Here is a 20,443-nt window from a genome sequence, read left to right on the forward strand (position 1 = left end):
CGGGAAACGTAGTTCTGCGCGGACACTCCCGCGGCCCGGCCGTGTTTGCCTCGGCGCCGTGGGCCAAAGGGGTAAGGGTGTGGGGGGCGGGGACGGGACGGCGGGGCTGCGGGCTGGCGGTGGCCTCCGCGTCCGACCGGGGCCGCTGAGACCCCGGCGCGGACAGGCTCGGGGCTACGCCGGCGTGCGCACGAACCGGCTCCGGAGCCGGGTGCGGGGAAGGCGCGAGAGGACGGCCCTGTCGCGCAGGCGCCGATTCCGGTCCAGGTGGGGGTGCGCTGTGGGGGAGGGGCGTGGGGCGGCAGAGGGGAGGGGCCGCGGGGGCCGCGGGGTGGCCGGGCAGCTGGGAGGCGGGAGGGAGCGCGACAGTGGGGAAACGCCTGGGGGACAGGGGTCTGGAGGGGCGGGTGTGGGCGGCAGTGATGGGGGAAGCAGGAGGGAGATTTGGGGGGCAGGGTAGGGCCTTCCGTGGTGGTGGGAGACGAGGGGCTGTGCGGGGAGACGGTGGGGCTGATGAAGCTGGGGACACTTGGCGGGCGAGGTAGTGGAATGTCTGTGGAAATCAGTAATTCGGGGCCAGGGAGGGGTGAGCGGTTGTGAGGCCGGCGGAGGGAATTAAGTGGATGGTGGGCGCCTCTGGGAGGGGCCTTTGGGGGGACCTTAGCCTCGGGGGCTGGAGGCAGCAGGCCCTGGGAGTGAGGGAGCCCAGAGGCTCCCCTCGGGAGTGAGTGGAGGGCTGTGCGGGGCCGGCGTGTGCCCTGGGGATGTGGGTTCGGGTCTGTGTGCAGCAATAGCTAAGGCTCTAGCCATCCACGATTTGCGTGCCTTTGGCTTGGCGACTGGGCGCGAAGGGATGAACGACGAGGCTCTGTGGGCGCGTGGGGGGCATGTAGAGGGCCCCGAGTGGTTGCACTGAGGATTTCGTCGGCAGGAGGGGCCGCTGGTTGCTGCAGTGTTGGGCTGTACCTGAGCCGTGTGCTCCTGGGAAGATCCCCCCCCTCTCGGGTTCCGGGAAGCAGCTGGCTGCAAAGAACCCCCTTCCCACATGATGCCCTTGTTTACCCGTGACAAGGCCGTACGTAAATATGACACAGCCCCTCTCATCTTTTGCCTCATCAGTGATTAGCTGAACTGTTTGTTCTCACTGATCAGAACGCTTAGAAACCAAACTTTGGTTCAGCTTCTCTCCTTCCCGCAGTTCCCTGAACTCTGGGCCGTAGGCTTGAGCAGCTTGCAGCCCGCCACTGCGCCCAGAACTGGCCGACCTCCGGTGAGATGTCCTCTCGTCGTCTGCTGTCTGGTCCCCCGCCCTTTGATCCAGCTTCCCCACACTCTGCAGAGATGCTGTGCCTCTTAGGGCCGCAGCGTCCTTCCTCTTCCAGCACCCCTCCCCCCCTCCAAGAATAAATCCTCGGAGTAAAACATTTCTTTGCTACGTCTGCGTTTGGTTTGACTTGACCTTTCGATGGTAGCTTTTTCGGTGGAGGGCAGTGACCGGGGCGGCCCGTGTTTGGGGATCTTGTGGCTGAAGCATCAGGTCGGAGGCCGCGTGTCAGTGGCAGGGGTCTGCACACAGGTTGACAGGCGGCCTGTTGGGGGCTGTGAGGGGGAAGTGGGGGGTGGTAATTGGCGCCATTGGAGGGGCCGGGGGCGTTTGTGCGGAGCTGGGGGCCCTCGCAGGGTGATGAGCTCTGGGGGCGTCTGAGTGGTGGGTGAGCACGGCGTGGACTGGAGAGTGGGTATCTGGAGGTGAGTGGCTGGCAGCCCCGTGTGATGAGGGCCTGGTTCAGGGGGCGGGTGGTGACGGGCTCTGTGAAGGTGAGTGGGTGGGCACCGCGAGAGGGAGGGGTTGGAGTTCTCTGGGGGTCCTTTGGGACTCAGCATCTGGGGTTCCACTGACTCAGTGTCTAGTCAGTGGATAGACCGTGGAGGTTATCGAGTGGGGTCTGGAGGAGCCAGTGATGGGGTTTCTTGGCCTTGGCATTGAGAAGCCTGTGGATGTCAGAGGGCTCTGGGGTCGTAATCAACCAGGTGGCCCGTAGGGAGGCCTGTGGCTGGTGCGCAGGGCTGAGTGACAGAGCCCGCCGTGACCGGGAGTCAGTGGTTCTGTGGGTGTCTGATCATGGGTTGGCTGTGGAGAGACTTTTGGGTTCATTGATTCATGCACTTCTGTGGATTGTTTTTGTCACTGGTGGTTGGTGATGGGGGGGCCTTGCTAGAGGAGCCGATGGGGACTCACAGTGTGTGTAATTGACGGCCCAGGCCCCCTTGGGGGCGTCGGGCACATGGGGTTTATGGAGTCAATGCTTGTGTGTCCTGGAGACTCGTGTGTCCAGTGGTCTGGGGGCTGGGGGTTCTCGGGGGGTCAGTCAGTGTGGTTGAGGCGGTCTTTGGAACCGAATTTGAGGGCCTTTGCGTGTTGGTGATTGCGGGGCCTCTAAGGGTGGTGTTCTGGGGTTTGGGTGAGTCCTGCGTTGGCTCAGGCAAGACTCAACGTCATGACTTCTGCTCAGTAACCGCCTTGTCCTTTGTTCGTTGGCCCGTCTCACCCAGCGTGTACACGGCTGTGTTGGTCAGTGATGGCTCCTTTTACTTGAATATTTCCTTGTTTAAAAGTGCTCAGAGACCCCACCGGCTAGGAGTCCTCCCCCTTGCTCCAGCCCTTTGTGTGGGATGCTCCTTGCCGGGCGTGGCTGGCCTGTGGCCTTCCAGGGCCAGCCCCTCCTCCTCAGAGCTCAGCTAAAAGTCATCTGCAAGGAGTGCCCTCCACCCACCCACTCCTCTGGCACATCTGAAGTTTCTTCTGAGCATTCTCACAGTCTGAAATTATTATACTTACTTGTGTGTCTGTTTCCCATCCTAGAGGGCAGGGACTTTCTGTCCTGTTTAGTGGTCTCTCCCACGTGCCCGGAACAGGGCCTGGTAGTAAGAGGCCTTCAGCAAATTGCTGCTTTCCTGGCCCGTAAATGAGACTGTGAGTGTGTGTCTAGGTCTGCATCAGTGTGTGAGTGGGACCCGACGTGGACGTGAGGGCACAGTGCAGGAGTATGTTGGGGTCCTGGGGGAGGAAGCAGGGTGACTGTTCGGGGTGTTAGTACAGTTGGCACGTCCCCTTTTCCAGAGGAGAAGCTACAGAAGGTCTCCTATGCATCAATCCAAAAGGGGTCCAGACAAGATAGAAGCTTCCAGGGCAGGTGGGCCTGTGTCTCAGGGGGCCTCGGGTTTGGAAAGCAGTGACTCTGGGCTCCCTTTTCACTGGGCCTCCTAGACCATCGGGACCTGCCCGTGCCCGGGAGCCCCAGGGAGCTCCCTGCGCGTCTCGGGAAGAGGCGCTTCTCCTTTGGGTGTCGCTCTCTGCTCTCCCAGGATGTTTTTCGTGACAGACCTGCTCCCATGCACCACAGTCTTCGCTCTGGTCTCAGGAGAGTCCGGTTTCACTCGGGGAACCTGACCTTTGTGTGTGCCGCCCCCCACGCGTGGGCGGAACGCGTGCCGGCTCCGTTCCGCTTGTAGAGTTCTTCCTGCCCTGGACGCCCTCGCTCTGCCCTCTGCCGCTGTTTCAGGTCAAATTTCAAGATCCAGCCTGTCTGCCTAGATGGGCTGGTTCTTGACTCTCCACAGGATCCTCAGCCCCTGGGTAACATTGGGACCTGCCCTCCCTCCCTGGCCTGTGTCCCCCCCTCGATTCGCTACAGGACGAAGAGGGAAATGTTTAAGGCCCTCGAGAGACGGTGCCAGGAGCTGGTCCGTGGTCCGGCTGGCGTTGAGCAGCATTCCTGGGTTTCCTTTCCTCTTTCCCTTGCTGACCGAGGGTGTGGGGCTCCCGAGCGGGTAGTCTGATTCCAGCCCTCAGCCCAGCTCTAGGGGTGGGCAGGAAGGGCCTCAAAGGGGCCAGTGTTCTCTCCACTCTTGTTAGCTGCCCAGGAGGAAAACCTGGCAGTCTGCTAACACCAGGGCATAAGTTTCTTCCCTCGTTTGTGGAGGACGAGTCCACCCATCTCTCTCCGTTGCACTGGGACCCTGAGGATACCTCCCTCCTTTCCCCCCATTCTTTGTTAGAAAAAGGGGCTCCTGCTCTAGGTCTCCTGTAGCTATTAAGTTCTCTCCTTGCTCAGCTTACTTTGCGGAAAGGTGCCCACTGGCCATCCACCATGTCGGTCTTCCTCTCAGCCTGTCAGCCTGTGGGGACCAAGCCGGGAGAACAAGGAGCCACAGGTGTGGACCGCAGCGCTAGACAGATCTCGGGTGGGAGGTGGAGTTTGTCCCTCGTGCCCCCAGGCTTACCGGCAACTGTATTTTTGGATATTTCCTTTCAGGTGTACCCTCATGAAGGAAGTCACATCCCTGTGTGACCCTGCTGTGAGCCCGTGGAGTCCTTGGCCCTGATCCAGTATCCGGCTGGTGTAAGTGACCTGGTTCATGAGCGGTGGAGACATTGAAAGTGTAAGTATTTGTGTGCATGAAGACATCGTGTTTTTTGTGATTGTGCTGATCTTAACCCTTGGTCCATCTGTTCTGATAATTCTGCCTCAGGTGATCTCTGTAATACAGTTTGCGATCTTTAAAAAGTTTTTAAAGTAGTGGTTGTACTCATTTATTTGGTTATTTGGCTCGTTGGGGAAATAATTTCAACCAGTCTCTGCCAATCCAGAAGACTTCTCCACAAAAGTAGAAGAGAAAGAATAGGTGGTGGTTGTTTTTTAATTTTTTTTAATTAAAAAAAAATTTTTTTGGCTGCACGCGTGGCATGCAGGTTCTTAGTTCCCTGACCAGGGATCGAACCCGTGCCCCCTGCAGTGAAAGCATGGAGTCTTAACCACTGGACCCCCAGGGAAGTCCCTTAGAACAGTTTTATTATTGAATAAAAATTGAACCAGAATTTGATGCCCACCTCAGGCAGTCTGCTAAAGACATTGCGAGAGACAGGAAGAGATCGTGCCCTTTTCTGTAGCCGGGCATGTACAACCCGTTATACACACGGTCTCAAGTTAAGTGATCATTTGTCACATGTAGTCCATCCTGGTAGTGGGGGTGGCTACTGTGTTAGCTACTTGCCTTCATCCAAAGGAAGAATACACTTGTCATACCTTTATGATGGGGGGTAATTTTACAATTTGGAGCCGGGTGCCAAAGTCAGGCTGGTTAGGCTCCTGTCCTCCCAGAGACCCAGAGAGAGGGGTGTACCTTCCTGGATTATTTCAAGACGGCTCCCAGGTCCTTAAGAAAGGCATTCTTGAGTTGTTAAACTTAGTTTTAGGAAAGATTAACATACATCCCAAAGGGGCAGAGAAGGATTTTGTAATTACAGATTTTCTACAGTAAATACTCTTTGAATAAGGTTCTGGGGAGTCTTTTTCTTTTTAATTCGTATATGCCCTTACAGGCTCTGAGCTGTATCTCCCTAGAGGTGTTATCTGCTTTCCTACTCTGATAATTGCATTAGGGAAGGGCTGAGGCCAGGCCTTTGAAGTAAAGGGAAGGGAAGGGGCCCCAGGGCCAGCAGTGTGGACCTTAGAGCCACTGGATAGCCCCGTACCCACCACTTGTCTGAGCAGCTCCTCCGATCAGGGATCAGAGACCCTTAGGAAGAAGCAGGTGTGGAGCAGTTTCCTTGGGGTCCATGGGGCAGTGGGAGACAAGTAAGTGCCTGAAGGCAGCTGGGCCCTTGCCGTTTCTGTGATTCCTAAACTCAGCCGGGATTTTGAGCCGCCCTCTACCGTGGCCTAGGCTGTTCTGCTGATTTCCGAGGGAAGGGAAGGCAGTATTTGCGCCAATGTGAGCTGAGAAAGAAAGAACGGAAAAGATTTCCTTAGGCCTCTCTTCTCGCTGCATCTGCTCTGGGCTGTAGTGCGGCCGGCTCAGCCGGAAACCCACACCTGAGCGTCAGCTTCACCGTGGCCTCCGTCTCCCCCGGGGTCTCTCCTCTCCTTTTGACCATTTCTTTTAGTTCCTCTGATCTCTGCTTTCCTTTTGCTCCAGGGCTGATTTTGGAGTAGAGAGCCAGTACCCCAGGCCATTGCCCGTTCCCTGTCCTGCCTAGAAGTGAGTCGCATTTTATTCTGTAGTACCTGTGCCAGTGGCTTCATCTAAGTGCCCCCGGGGAAAGGTGCTGCAGGGTGGGTGAGCCAAGACTGTCTTTCCAGACTTCGCTGCCGTTTCTGCAGAGTGCTTTGAGGTGGTGGGGCTCCCCTGGGGTCTTCGGTTGAACCGGCGAGGCAGGTGGCTCCCATCGGGCAGTCCCAGGTGGGAGCCAGCTTGCAGAGCCCAGTGTGCGGTGCAGGCCTGGCCTGGCTGCGGTCGGCTCGACTGACACATGCCAGTAGCTCACTTTCTATCGTGTTTCTTAGTGCCAGCACATAGCCTGTCTGAGTTCCCAGCTATAGAGAACCAAGATTGAGGTCCCCAAATGAATTGCATCATCTAAAATAAAATTCCCACTGCACCTCCAGGCCATGGCCCTCAGGAGCACGAAAACTCATGTGAAATAAGAAAGAAGAGGCCTCAGGACTCGGGGTGCATTCCCAGTCCACAGACCTTTGACCAGAGGCCTTTTTCCAGAGCATCAGGACAGAGCAGAGCAGATTTCCCAGGAACGGGGGAGAATGATCAAGTCACAGGTGAGTTATTTGTCCTCTAGCAGTTTTATCTGTGGGTGTGATGAGGCTCACAGGCATCTCTACAACTAACAAGAAGGGTCTAAATACATTTAAATTGTAACCGGAGAAAATATAACCTTGGGAAGGAAGATGTCAAAAGAAGTACAAGGTGGATCACAGAATCATACAAAAGTCTTGAAGTTGGGGCACAGACATAAGAGAAATAAGGCCCTGCACTGTTGGAGTTGAGCCGCAAGCTTCCTCACACGTTCCCAGAAGCCGCCACAGAAAGAGAAACAGGAAGAGTTGCATGGTTTCCTCTATCAAAAAGCAGACCATTTGCTCGGTGGGAGCAAACATCTCCTGATGGTTTCCCGTAAAGAAAGCGTTTTACTAGCTGTTGATGTAGATGAGGTGGCAGATGGCATCCTGTAACGGATGAACGTATTTCTGAGGCTGTTCCTTGTAGGTCCTCGGTGGGCGCGGGTGTAAAGAGCACAGCAGTGGGCAGCAGGCCGGGGTCCACGTCCCACCTGAGCTCTGGGTTTAGGGAAGAAACCTGAATCATCTGGCACAACTGATTGTTACAAAACCTTCAAATGGCCCCATATATATTCTCTCAGTTGGAATTTCGATACATTTTAGGTAGAACTGTTTTTGCTTCTGCTGGCAAAAGCTGCACAGGAGGGTCTCTGCCTTCAGTTCCTTTTCCTGACCTTTTTTTTTTTGATGTATAGTTGATTTACAATGTGGTGTTAGTTTCTGCTGTACAGCAAAGTGGTTCAGTTATATATAAAAATATATATACGTTGTTTTTCATATTCTTTTCCATTACGGTTTATCCCAGGAGATTAGATATAGTTCCCTGTGCTCTACAGTAGGGCCTTGTTGTTTATCCAGTCTATATATAATAGTTTGCATCTGCTAGTCCCAACCTCCTAATTCATCCCTCCCCCCACCGCCCCGACATTATTGACTCAAGAAACGACTGCGGTGTCCCTTCACTTTTCTTCTCTTTTTGTTTTTTTAAATTAATTAATTTTTTGGCTGCATTGGGTCTTCGTTGCTGCACACGGGCTTTCTCTAGTTGCAGCGAGCGGGGGCTACTCTTCGTTGCGGTGCGCGGGCTTCTCATTGCGGTGGCTTCTCTTGTTGCAGAGCATGGGCTCTAGGCACGCAGGCTTCAGTAGTTGTGGCACACGGGCTCAGTAGTTGCGGCTCGTGGGCTCTAGAGCACAGGCTCAGTAGTTGTGGTGCAAGGGCTTAGCTGCTCCGCGGCATGTGGGATCTTCCCAGACCAGGGCTCAAACCCGTGTCCCCTGCATTGGCAGGCGGATTCTTAGCCACTGCGCCACCAGGGGAATCCCTCCCTTCACCTTTCAAAACAATTCCCATCCACCTAGCTGACCTCCTCCCTCTTTTCCTTCCTCTGTTCCTTTCTTTTAAAAATCCTGTTGTTTAAAGCAGTGCACAGCACTGTAGCTTTTCCCCTTCGCTGCTGTGTTCTGTGCCAGGAGCTCCGCAGAGCTGAGAGGGCCGAGCTGCCAGGTGTCAGAGTAGCTGGTGACAGCAGCAGCCAGGGTGACAGGAGCCGAGATGATGGCGCGAGTCAGAGCCGGAGGCCGCAGAAGGCACCGACTCCCCAGGACCGTTTCCTGAGGAGTGAACAGCGCCCTGGCCACGTGTCAGGTGTGTCAGCACAGGTGTTCGCTGCCCAGGGAGCCCCGAACAAAAGGCTCCGGCAGATTTATGGACTTGGGGGCCAGGAGGAGGGGAAGGGGAGGAGGGAGTGGAAAGCACCGGGCACTGGGTCAGAGGCGGACGGTGTCCTCAGGTCCCCCCTCCCACAGGGGGTCTTAGAGAGGCACCTGAGAAAGGCTTCTGCCAAAGGCCTCAGGCAGAGATGCAGGGCACACGAGATCCTCACCGGCCCCTCGGAGGCCATGGCACGCAGGCTGCGCCCCAGGTCTGGGGGCAGGGGTGGGGGCAGTGTCCCCCAGGAGGCCTGCGGGGTAGCCCTTTGGGCCTGCCTGTGTTTGGACCTGAAGGTTCACACTTAGGTTTTTAACCAGGAGCCAGACTCCTCAGCCCATCCGCTTGATTTTTCAGGGCCTGAGTGAGAAACAGGCAACCCCATCATGAACCTGAACAGGTCAGACCTAGAGGGGCCAAGACAGGAACCAGGGAGTTCATCCGGGGCAGCCTCCCAGCCTGCATGTGGTCTCAGCCGTTTCCCAATCAGGAAGGCATGTGTCAGCACATCAGGAGGCTTCTCAAGTGGCCGTGTGAACAATTGTGACCTGGCACAAGGCAGTGGTTCGCATAGCACAGCTCTGGCAGCAGGCGGAGGCTGGCCTGAACACCTGCCAGGGCTGAGACTGCGGGGTCACGCGGCTGGGTGTGCACACCAGGAACGCAGTCCCAGAGCCTCCAGGCAGCACATGCTTTCATCAGGCAGTTAGGCTAACAGGGCCCCAGCATGGCTTTCCGTTGCCCGGTCTGAATAATTTACGTCAGTCCTTGGTTTTCGAGGGGCTGCCTGGGGCGCTGAGTTCCAGGCCATTTTGTTTGTCCAGGCCCTGCCACCTCATGGGGTGCAGACGGCATCGGGGCTTTTGCGTGGGAAGCACAGGGGCTGAGGCGCCCTGTGCTGCTGGGCGGCAGCCCCGTCGAGCAGGAAGGCGTCAGTCTACACCCAGAGCGGTCACGGGCGCGGAGAGAAGCACAGGGAGTCATTTTCTTTTGTTTCTTGTTTTTTTTCCAGGAGGAAGGAAAGCTTTCAGGAGCAGGTCTAAAACACAAAGGTCGTTAATGTCTTTCTCCCTCCCCTGTGCCTCCCCTGGTGCTGGGCTTTATTTTCTTTTCTCTCTGGTCATCATCAGTGTGTCCCATTTAATAATCAAAACTTTAAAAGAAATCATCTCCGTTTTCATCCAGACCCTTTGTCTGGAAAGACACTTTGTCCCTATACAGAGGAACAGATATTTTTACATAATTTAACCAGAGAGATAGAGCGTGTTTAAGAATTGGTTAGCAGAAACTCCTGAGTTTTTAAAAGATTTGAAAGTGGGTGTACAGGATCTGGCAGTCACTGAGTCTTCAGGACGGGGTCGTAGGGGTGGAGGTTCCCGCGGGGTCTCCCGCAGAGCATGACGGGTCAGTGGCTGTGAGAGGAGGGCTGTGACTGGGGGCAGCCTGGCTGGGCCCTGGCACCATGCGAAGGGCCGCTCCCTTCTGAGCTCTGTGCTCCAGGCTGGGGTCGCCATGAGCCTTCCTGTCAGCCCCTTAAGCCTGTCCTCAAACTGTCCATTAAAACGCTCACTCAGCCCCTCTGCAAATACGGGGCTATTATCAGATGCAGTGAATTCGAACAGGAAGTAAATGTGGTCAGGTAGGGCCTGGAGAGTGTGACCCGTGCCTGGGGAGCCCATGAGGATGGCCAGACCAGACCCCAAGAAAGTGTCAGCGTCCAGTGAAACCCTCTGGTTGGGACCAGAGGACCAGTGAGCTCCACGTATTGAGAGCATCCTGGCCCGCTGGCACGGGAGCCTATCCCTGGGCAGTGTTTTGGGTCTTGTCCAGCGTCTGGAAGGCAGGACAGCTTTCCACGCTGTTTGGGCACCTTCTGATGACACTGCAGCACACGTACGTGGGCCCAGCCTGGGACAGTATCGGTCTCTGTGGTGTCTTGTCCTTTGCCCAGATACCAGTGGCACCTTCTTTGAGAAACACTGCTTATTTAAAGACAGCCTATTCCAACTTCTTATTCTATGGGTAGATGGGTGGATAGGTGAATGAATTCATAATGATGAATATTTTAATAACATTTTCGTTTTCCTCTCAGAGTATAATGCACGACTAGGATATTATATTACTTATCCGTTGCTATGTAACAAATTACCCCAAACCTCAGTGGCTGAAAACACAAACATGTATCTCAGTTTCTGTGAGTTATGAGTCTGACAGCTGCTCACCCATTTGGTTCTGGTGGAGGGTCTCACACGACCCTGTCATCAGGCTGTTGAGAAGGGCTATGGTCATCTCACGGGGCGGTAGGGAGGTGACCCCCTCCAAGCTCACTCATGTGGGTGTTGGCAGGCCTCGGGTCTTTGCCACGTGGGCTTGTGCACAGGGCTGCCTCGCCATTTGGCCCAGGGAGAGCAGGAGAGGGTTCCCAACGTGGAAGTCACATTCTCTTACACCTGATCCAGCACTTCTACCCTGTTCCATTCGGTGGAAGTGAGTCAGTAAGTCCAGCCCATGGTCAGGATGGTGGGGATTAAACGAAAGCATGAATCCCAGGAGTTGGAGATCATGGGGCCAACTCGGAGGCCACCTGTCACTGTAGAGAAGAAAGCCTGTATGCAACAAAGAGAAGGACTTCCGATTTAACAGGGATTATGCTTTTTTAGATATCATTTGAGGATGTGGCTGTGGACTTCACGTTGGAGGAGTGGCAGCTGCTTAATCCTACTCAGAAGACCTTGTACAGGGATGTGATGTTGGAGAACTATAGCAATCTAGTTTTCTTGGGTAAGAACATTCTTGTGTGACACAGGGTGCACCCAGCAACTGTGGGACCCCTAAGATATTACGGATTTCAGGTTTAAGTTTCAGATGTCAAACAGATTTTTTGATTGCTACACCCAGTTGAAAGGTTTTTATTTGCTTGTTTTGTTTTTTAGCCTCTGTAGTGAAATCTTTATATTTAAGAGTCCCTCAGCCCAAGCAGTTGGGACTCTCTGTGTTTCCAATTGACAGGTTATCAAATGATCAAACCTGAGGCGATTTTCAAACTGGAGCAAGAAGAGCCGTGGATATTAGGTGAAGAAATCCTAAGTCAGAACTTTCCAGGTGAGAAATAATCAGCTATATGGCAGATAGTGAAAGTTAGGTCTCGGGTTTTGATGACAGGTTGGTACTTTTGAAATGTTATCTGTAAAACCGTGTTTCAAGTTCCTCCATCCTTGGAGTTGACTCAGGCCTAGTGACACAAGTCCTTCCTGACTTTTCATGTGCTCTCCGTCCTGGTCTCCATGTCAGGATGCGTCCCCTTTGGCGGAGCTGGTGATGAAGTGTGCCCTGTCTTCGTACCCGGCAGCACAGTCATTTAGGACCTGCCTTCTTGGATATGCCCCTTCTGCTAGCTTCCCCAGTCCCACCTGTACAGGGGGGCTTCCTTCCTCCTCTTTAAGAATTCATAGTTTTTTCCTGTTTGAGGTGACACTGATTACCTTTGAGTTTCCTTTATTATTTTTCTTTTCTCTCCCTAATTGGTCAGATTTCTATTTCAAACCCACATAGAGTAGAAGGTGAGTCCATGGATACAGGAGAAAAGTCTAACGCCTTAAGCACTCTTCCGGCCTCCCTGCAGATAAGAACTTCAGGGTCAGCGTCCAGGGCTTCTTTCTGGTGCCTTTGGTATTCAGCTTATAAAGCTTCGCATTTATCCCTTCCAGTAGTCTGCTGGGTTTCAGACCTGCTCTGTGATACTTCAACGCCATTTGTGTTGAAGACCCTCGCAGTGTGGCAGCGCCTTATCTCTGCAGTTTCTCCTGTGCCCAGAGGTCCTGCTTGACGCCACTCAAAGTAGCTCTTTCCTCGTGTCTTTCACGTTTGTTTCTCTGCATGGGGGCCTTTGGTTGTCCTACACTTTCCCATTTAGACACCCTCCCCTTCTTCACTTCAAGCTCTTTTTCCACCTCCAGGGAGTGTTCCCTGACTCCCAGCCTTTTCTGGAAGCTCTACGCACTGAGCAGTATTGTAGGAACCCGGGTGTGATCACACATTATCTGTAATTCCTTAACCAATTAGGTCTTAAGGTTTTTTCCCACATAGAAAGATGGTGAGTAACTTACTCTTCTCTGTTCTCTATGGAATTTATGCTGTGTAATTACTAAATACTTCATTAATTGGTTGTCGTGAGGCCAGGTATGGCAGGAGCTTTCTTATTTATCAAATATTTCTTTAGTACAAAGGTTTTCGTGTAAGTAAGTGTATCAGCTTACCTTAGAAAATATTTCAAATTACAGATGTCTAGGCACCATTCACACGAATTATTAGGACTGGATGTGTATAGTTTGGAAAAGCTGTCAAGATAGACTTTATGTTCCCCCATTAATTTAGAACCACTGCTATTTTTGTGGAATGAGAGGAGTTGAGATAAAATATGAGTCATGAAATAACCTTGCAGGACCAGAGAATTTTAATTTAGAAAAAAATATAAAACTAATTCAGTGTTTGAACATGAAGCATTTTTGTCAAAATGCAAAATTAATTGTCAAGATTAACTATATAGAAAGGAATTGCTTTAGAAGTTTAATGACAAGTGAAGAGTATTTATCCTACATGTATTGAGGGCTGGTTATGCGCTATGTAGCGGGGGTACCTTAGTGAAAAACACAAACCTGTTCCCTGCCCTCAGGGTTTACATTCTAGTGCGAGAGACAGAAGCAAGGTGATTACCTATTTGATACATGCTATGAAGGGAATAAACAGGGTGTTTGTTAGTGTGGCCTTAAAATGATGTGAGCCAGGAATGCTGGAAGCTGGGCAGGGAGAGCACATGCAAAGGGCCTGCAGCAGGAAAAGGCCTTTGGGGTCTGGGATGGGGAGGAGCCCAGTGTTGCGAGAGGGAGTGGGGGCCGGAAGGAGCCGGCACACAGCGGTGCAGAAGCCATGATAAACGTCTGGGTTTATCAGAGGTTTCTAAGCAAAGGGTTAAAAGGCCTGAGTACATTTTCTAGATATTACATGTTGCTGTGTGGAGACTAGAGTTGGGAGGGAGCAAGCCTAGAAGTGGGAATATCAATTGAAAATAGGGTGAAATGAAGGCAGAAAGGACAAGAGTGTAATGGAAACAGAGACGGGGAAACACACGTGTACCCGCACCTGTGGTGGCACCAGTGAAACCCGGTCCATGTGTTTGCCAAAGTGACAAGACTTTTTTAAAATTTCTTAAAGATTTTTTGGTACAGTTTAACTTCAATATTGTTTTATATCATTTAACTTATTAATTTGGATATATATCTTAATCTTATTTCCTGATTTGATTTGAATTAAAATTTGTAATTTTTCTTTACTCTAACATTTCCTGAAACAATTTTTTGTAAACTATCCAGGTGGATCTCACACTTCTGTGTCTACAGACGACTTTGTTTTTAACCCCCTAACTTCTCTCTCTAGTCTTTAAAATACCCACGAATAGCATTATCATCCACACTCACTGAAGCTCGGATCGTTGAATCCTTTGTTCTCCTCCGTTTCGGGCTCTAGTTGGTTCTTCCTCTGAAATTCTGGTATGTCTGAGAGTTAGATGTGGCTTTTTTTCCCCCCAAGAAAAAATTATCCTGCAGAAAAGGACTGATAGCCTTACATCTGAGATCTTGCCATATCTTTCATCTTGGGAGTATTACCTCACAATTCCTAGTAAAGAATATCATGAACTAAACAAACCTTTAAAATATCATTTTAAAATACTCAATAAATGGTCATATTGTGGAGATCACAAATAATTGTACTTACAGGGTAAAAAAAATCTATCCTAATGATATGCAAAGAATACTTGTGGTTTAGAATAATTTCCATCATATACAGATGCAATATATAGATGATCAATTCAACTAAAATGTCAAAAACCTAAATACAAGTGTTGATGCTGAGCTCTGGAGAACTCTTGGATAATTCCAAAAGTAACTCTCATGATGGTAAAATTACTGATATCAGTGATTCGGGTGAGGACCTTGAATGAGAATTTTTTTTTAATGTACCAGTAGTACAGCAAACTAACGTACCTCATCTTTCCGACATGAAGTTGATATCCTGCATTTGCTGTGCATCATATTCAGTGTTTCTTCCTGCCTGACGTTCAGCACTGTGTACTAATCTTGCTCTTCTGTGTACTGTGATTCTCAGCCTTCTCTGATGGGGGTACTTACCTGCCTTCCTCCCTGATTTCTGCTACTCACAGCATCTGAGCACACAGTAGATGATCAGTAGGTTATTGTGGAATGAGTGCATTAACCACCCCCAGAAATTGCTTGTCTCTTTTACCTCATCATGATCACTTGCGTATATTTCATCTTTCCTTATTTGAAAGTTGTGTTTATAAACATTCGTAATTTCAAAATCTGTTTTCATTTCTATTAAAATGTTCAATGCCTAATAAGTAGACATTGTATTTGGGAGAATTTTTTTTTTGATGGACTGGGATCTTAGGCTCCATTTCAGAAGACTTATTCAATAAGCATAATCATTGGGGAAATTTACACAGTATGGTTCATTTTTTCCTTTTTAGAAGAAGTCTGGCTAGATAATAATCTCAAAATGTGGCACCAGGATAATCAAGACAAGCTTAAAAGTATGGAGAGAGGCCATGAATATGACGTCTTTGGGAAAATGTTTCATTCAGGCATTAACTTTGATCATTTAGGAATGAGATCCCATAAATGTGGCACAGGTGAAAAAAGTTTGAAACATCCTTTTGATTTTCTTATTCCAAAAAGTAACTGTGAAAGAAAAAAACTTGATGAGCTTAATAAGAAATTACTATTCTGTATCAAGCCTGACAAAACCCGTGGTGGAATAAAATACTCTGATTGCAGTAAATGTAGAAAACTCAGCAGTAAAGAGCCAGGGCTCATTACAAACCAAATAGCACATACAGGAGTCTGTTTATGCATGGAATGTGGTAAGGTTTTTAACAAAAAGTCACAGCTCATTATACATCAGAGAACTCATACAGGAGAGAAGCCCTACGGATGCCGTGACTGTGGGAAAGCCTTCTCCCAGAAGTCATTACTCACAATTCATCAAAGGACTCATTCAGGAGAAAAGCCATACGGGTGTGGTGAATGTCAAAAAGCTTTCAGCAGGAAGTCACTGCTCATTTTACATCAGAGAACTCATACAGGAGAGAAGCCCTATGGCTGCAGTGACTGTGGGAAGTCCTTTAGCAGGAAGTCACAGCTTCAAAGGCATCAGAGAACCCACACAGTAGAGAAGCCCTATGGCTGCAATGACTGTGGGAAGGCCTTCTCCCAGAAAATAAGGCTCATTACACATCAGAGGACACACACAGGGGAGAAGCCCTACAAATGCAGTGATTGCGGAAAAGCCTTCTTTTGGAAGTCACAGCTTATTACTCATCAGAGGGTTCATACAGGGAAGAAACCATATGCATGTAGTGAGTGTAAAAAAGCCTTCAGCAGGAACTCACTCCTCATTAGGCATCAGAGGATCCACACAGGAGAGAAGCCTTATGAGTGCAGTGAATGTGGTGAAGCCTTCATCAGGAAACCGCAACTTGTCAAACATCAAATGACTCACACAGGAGAGAAGAACTATCAGTGCAGGAACTGTGAAGAAGCCTTCTTTAAGAAGTCAGAGCTAATTAGACATCAGAAAGCTCATTTAGGAGAAAAACCCTATGGATGTGTTGAATGTGGAAAAACCTTCTTTGGGAAGTCACAGCTCCTGACACATCAGAGAACTCACACCGGAGAGAAACCTTACGAATGCGGTGCCTGTGGGAAAGCCTTCACCCAAAAGTCCAGCCTGGTATCTCATCAGAGGACACACACAGGGGAGAAACCCTATGAGTGCAGCGAGTGTGGGAAAGCCTTCAGTGAGAAGTCAAGCCTCATTCACCATCAGAGAACCCACACTGGAGAGAAACCCTTCGAATGTAGTGAGTGTAGAAAAGCTTTTGCCTGGAAGCCACAGCTTCTTAGGCATCAGAGAATTCATACAGGGGAGAAACCCTATGAATGCAGTGAGTGTGGGAAGGCATTTGTTCAGAAAGTACAGCTCATTAAGCATCAGAGAAATCATACAGGAGAGAAGACCTATGGATGCAGTGATTGTACAAAAGCTTTCTTTGAGAAGGCGCAGCTCATTATACATCAGAGGATTCATACAGGAGAGAGACCCTATAAATGTGGGGAATGTGGGAAATCTTTCACTAGAAAGTCGCACCTTATGAGGCATCAAAGGATCCATACAGGAGATAAATGCTATAGATGCAGTGAATGTGGGACAGCCTTCCACAGGAAGGCACAGCTCCTGATACATCAGAGAAGTCATATGCTGTAGACACGGGGTGAGTGCAGTGAGTATGGGGAGTCTGCCATCAGGTGTCAGGCCCCTCACACTCCAAGGACATGTACAGGAGAGACACCTTGTCACTGCAGTGACTGTCTCACCATACAGAATTCAGAAAGAGAACTTTTTTTAAGTAGGCAATATAGGAAAGCCTTCTCCCAGAAAACAAAACTTATTACATATTGATGGCTCCTCAGTGTGGAAGTCTTATCAGTATTGTGATAAGTACAGACCTTTCAGTCAAAAGTGACAGCCTGTTAAATATTTAGAAGACCTAAACAGGAGAAAAACTCAATTGTTATAACAAGTAAGTGAAAGATTTCACCGGGAAAGGGTAACTCAGAGTACACTAGAGAATACATACACAAAGGAAATACTGAGTATTATATATCAGAGATCTCATGCAGAGGAGTAGTTCTAATAACTTGAAGAATTTGATAAGCATGATCCTATTAAAATAATTCTAAAAGGAAGATGTGTACATTATATATAAATTATTATAAGAAAATAGGCATTTTAAAGTGGTAGCTGTGTTTTATGTGTGAAGACTTCTGCTTTCTGCTATGGTGCTATAGGAAGAACCAGATAAACTCTCCTGCCTTAAGCAGCTAGAAACCGTACCATTTATGAAATAGTGGTTTTTAGACATATGTCAAACACAGGTTTCTGATCCCTGGCAGGAGGTGGACATGGTGAGGAGAGCCCCACGACTGCCCAGCCTAGGCCCTGGGGGCAGTGTCCAGGCTGCAGGTCAGGGAGGGGAATGAACGTGGTCCTGCTGGACTGAAGAGAGTTGCCGAGTTGGCGCCTGGGGAGCCCTGGTAGCTAGAATTTGCAGGGAAAAGTGCTGGATAGGAAGGAGCTTCCCAGAGATGGCCGGCAGAAATCCGCAGTGAGTCCCCCCTTGAGTCTTTGGGCTTTAGTGCTGATTCACACGTGTGTGGAAGGAAGCTGAGACCAGGAGAGCAGCACTGGAGAGCAGTGAGCTGGGCGAGCCCTGGAGCTCAGCGCAGGTGGGGACAGTTCACGTTCCCACCAGCCACACGAAAGCACATGAGCATCAAGAGAGTTCCCAGAACAATATTGTCTTGGTGGGGAGGGTAACTAAACCTAGATTAAAAGCTACTCTACCCACAGTGACTGACGTCAAAACACTTACCTGGCATGCCAAGGGGCAGGAACATATGACTTGTAACCAGGAGGAAAATCAGGCAGTAGAAAGAGAAAAGACTGAAGTGATTGGAATTAGTAGACAAGGATGTTCAAATAGTTATTGTAAGTATAAAGTAGAGGAAAACATGAATTTGACGACACATGAGTGGAAGATACATTTTTAAAAGCTCAAATGGAACTTCTCAGGATGAAAACAACATCTGTAAATTAAAAAAAAACTGGATGGAATTAAGAACATATTAGACATAGAAGAAGGAAAACAATGAATTTGAACAGTAAGTATAAAAATTATCCAGGTGAATGATACACACAGAGAGAAAAAGACGGGGGGGAAAGGAGAACAGGGAATTAGTTACTGTGGCATAACATACATGGAATGGGAGGTCCAGAAAGAGGAGGGAGAAAAGGGATTTGGATAAACAATGGCTGAAAAATATCCACATATGATGAAAAGTATAACTCCACATGTTCAATAAGCTCAAAGGACCCAACACGTAAGAAACATAAAGATGCCAATGGACATCATCGTCAAATTGATGAAAACCAGTGTTAAGGAGAACGATTGTAAAATGCCTGAAGAAAAAGACACAACACGTTCACAGAACAAAGAATAACAACATACTTCTGGTCAGAAACTATGCAAACTAGAAGACAGCACAGTGACATCATTAAATTATGAAAGATAAAAAAGAAACCCCTGCAACCTGGAGTTTGGTTGCCTGTCAAAATCATCTTCCAAAAGTGAAAGCAAAAAAGATTTCAAAGAAACAAAATCAGAGAGAGTTCCTGCCATAAGGAAACACTGAAGGAAATTTGGGGACAGCAAGAAAAGAACATTCTGGAAACGGTGAATGTGTGGGTGAATATGAAAGATTTTTTTTCTCATTTAAAAATGTTTCAAAAAGTTAATGGACTGCTTAAAACCAAAGTAATGACAACATACTTGGGGTTATGATCTATTTAGAAGTAAAGTGTATGACTACGATAGCACTTAAGTGTGAATCTTTAAAAATAGTTGAATAGACCGTGTTGTCTGAGACAGGGGCTCGGGATGACTTGTGTTTGTAGCAACTGCATGATGGAAGCTGTCTGTGTTATGGATCTGTGCACGTCTCCACACCCATTCTCTTTTTTCTGCTCTGCATGCCCAGAGGAAGTGCACGACTGCTTCCTAGGGTTTCTGCTCAGGTTCACACAGGGAGGTATGTGTCAGCCCTCCTCCCTCCTGCTGGTCTACAGACACCCAGATGGCTGCAGCTCCCTGCTCGTCAGATGTAAGGGTGTTAACTGCTTCTGGGGGCTTCACCACCCCTCCTGGTTGGTTTTCTTAATTGTGAACACAAATCTGTAAATAGTCCCTTTATTAAATGTTCCTGAGTTAATAATTTGAGTGTAACATTTGTTTTCTGTGATGTGTTAAATGATGAACATTTGACCAAATTTTGTGTATCAGTTCCTGGTCCACGGGGCATAGACTGACATCTGTCAAGATTTCTCACACTCTGGGCTTCCCTGGTGGTGCAGTGGTTGAGAGTCTGCCTGCCGATGCAGGGGACACGGGTTCGTGCCCCGGTCCGGGAAGATCCCACATGCCGCGGAGCGGCTAGACCCGTGAGCCATGGCCGCTGAGCCCGCACGTCCGGAGCCTGTGCTCCGCAATGGGAGAGGCCACAGCAGTGAGAGGCCCGTGTATCGCAAAAAAAAAAAAAAAAAAAAAAGATTTTTCACACTCAACATCAGTGTTTTCTCTTTGTGTTTTAATAATTCAGTAGAAATTATAACAGTTTTTTGTGTTTTTTGTTCTGTTTTGCTGCAAACATAAATGGCTCTGGAGATCATTACCATCTGCTCCATATGCCGGTGGCCTTGCAGTTATTACTAGACTTTCTTCACTGATAGAAACCGAAATGTTTATGAGGTCTTTATGCTGCCTCTGGGTTGGCTGAACACCTTACAAGAAAGCGTTGTTATTTATGTTAAATGTGTACAGACAAGAAAAAGGTAGCCCATTACTGAGTGAAGAAAGAAAGGAATGATGTACTGTACTTCGTGTACTCTCAGTTTAAAAACTTGTGCTGCGCAATTAAAATACTCTTATTCAGTATTCTGCTGTTTTTATTATAATTCACGTAGTCTGTCACCCGTAGACAAGATTTCCCATCTCAGGAGTAGAATCACCCCAGAGAAGCTCTTCAAAGGCTCCACGCCAGTTCCCATCACAAACACCATGCCAAATTGAACATCAGCTTTTCTAAGATTAAAACAGAGGTGCTTCAGGTATAACCTCATGAAGCCTAATAAATTAGGTGGAAGTAGACTGTTAGAGAGGCCTGGTGTGGAGCACACGCCCCTGTCATTTATCAGACATCCCCTCTCACCCAGTCTTTCTCTCCTGCTGACAGGCAAACCTCATTTGAAGGGAAATAATTGCCATCAGGCTACACAGCGGTATTTTCTCTTAACAGTTGGATTTGCATTTCAATCTGCATTTTGAAGAAGCTCTTTCTGCAGGTTTTCCATTTCATATAACCCCAGGAGGTACTGTTCACAATGCAGATTGTGTTAATAAACTT

General features: G+C 49.1%; 1 protein-coding gene across 6 annotated transcripts; it reads left to right on the top strand.

Moving 5' to 3' along the window:
• ZNF605 (zinc finger protein 605) lies at positions 1-19,974 on the top strand. 6 transcript variants are annotated; one of them, XM_081253377.1, is made up of 8 exons: positions 21-71; positions 4,116-4,215; positions 4,317-4,443; positions 5,980-6,042; positions 6,450-6,617; positions 11,009-11,129; positions 11,358-11,450; positions 14,893-19,974. In XM_081253377.1, exons 5-8 carry the CDS (start codon positions 6,603-6,605, stop codon positions 16,686-16,688), a joined length of 2,025 nt encoding a protein of 674 aa, XP_081109503.1. In that variant the 5' UTR covers positions 21-71; positions 4,116-4,215; positions 4,317-4,443; positions 5,980-6,042; positions 6,450-6,602; the 3' UTR covers positions 16,689-19,974. The 6 variants fall into 6 exon arrangements, with proteins under 6 accessions (XP_081109506.1, XP_081109503.1, XP_081109504.1 ...); XM_081253378.1 differs by lacking the exon at positions 21-71 and adding an exon at positions 108-267; XM_081253379.1 differs by lacking the exon at positions 21-71 and adding an exon at positions 2,435-3,194.
• The last annotated feature ends 469 nt before the right edge of the window (positions 19,975-20,443 follow it).

Source organism: Mesoplodon bidens, assembly GCF_964165515.1.
Source record: "Mesoplodon bidens genome assembly, chromosome: 13".
Lineage (NCBI taxonomy): Eukaryota > Metazoa > Chordata > Mammalia > Artiodactyla > Ziphiidae > Mesoplodon > Mesoplodon bidens.

What these genes read in the sequence shown, in the direction of transcription:
- ZNF605 (XM_081253380.1), top strand. An exon ending in TAGCAATCTAGTTTTCTTGG is followed by an intron (nt 11,130 to 11,357) that starts GTAAGAACATTC and finishes TCCAATTGACAG; the next exon opens with GTTATCAAATGATCAAACCT. An exon ending in CCTAAGTCAGAACTTTCCAG is followed by an intron (nt 11,451 to 14,892) that starts GTGAGAAATAAT and finishes TTTCCTTTTTAG; the next exon opens with AAGAAGTCTGGCTAGATAAT.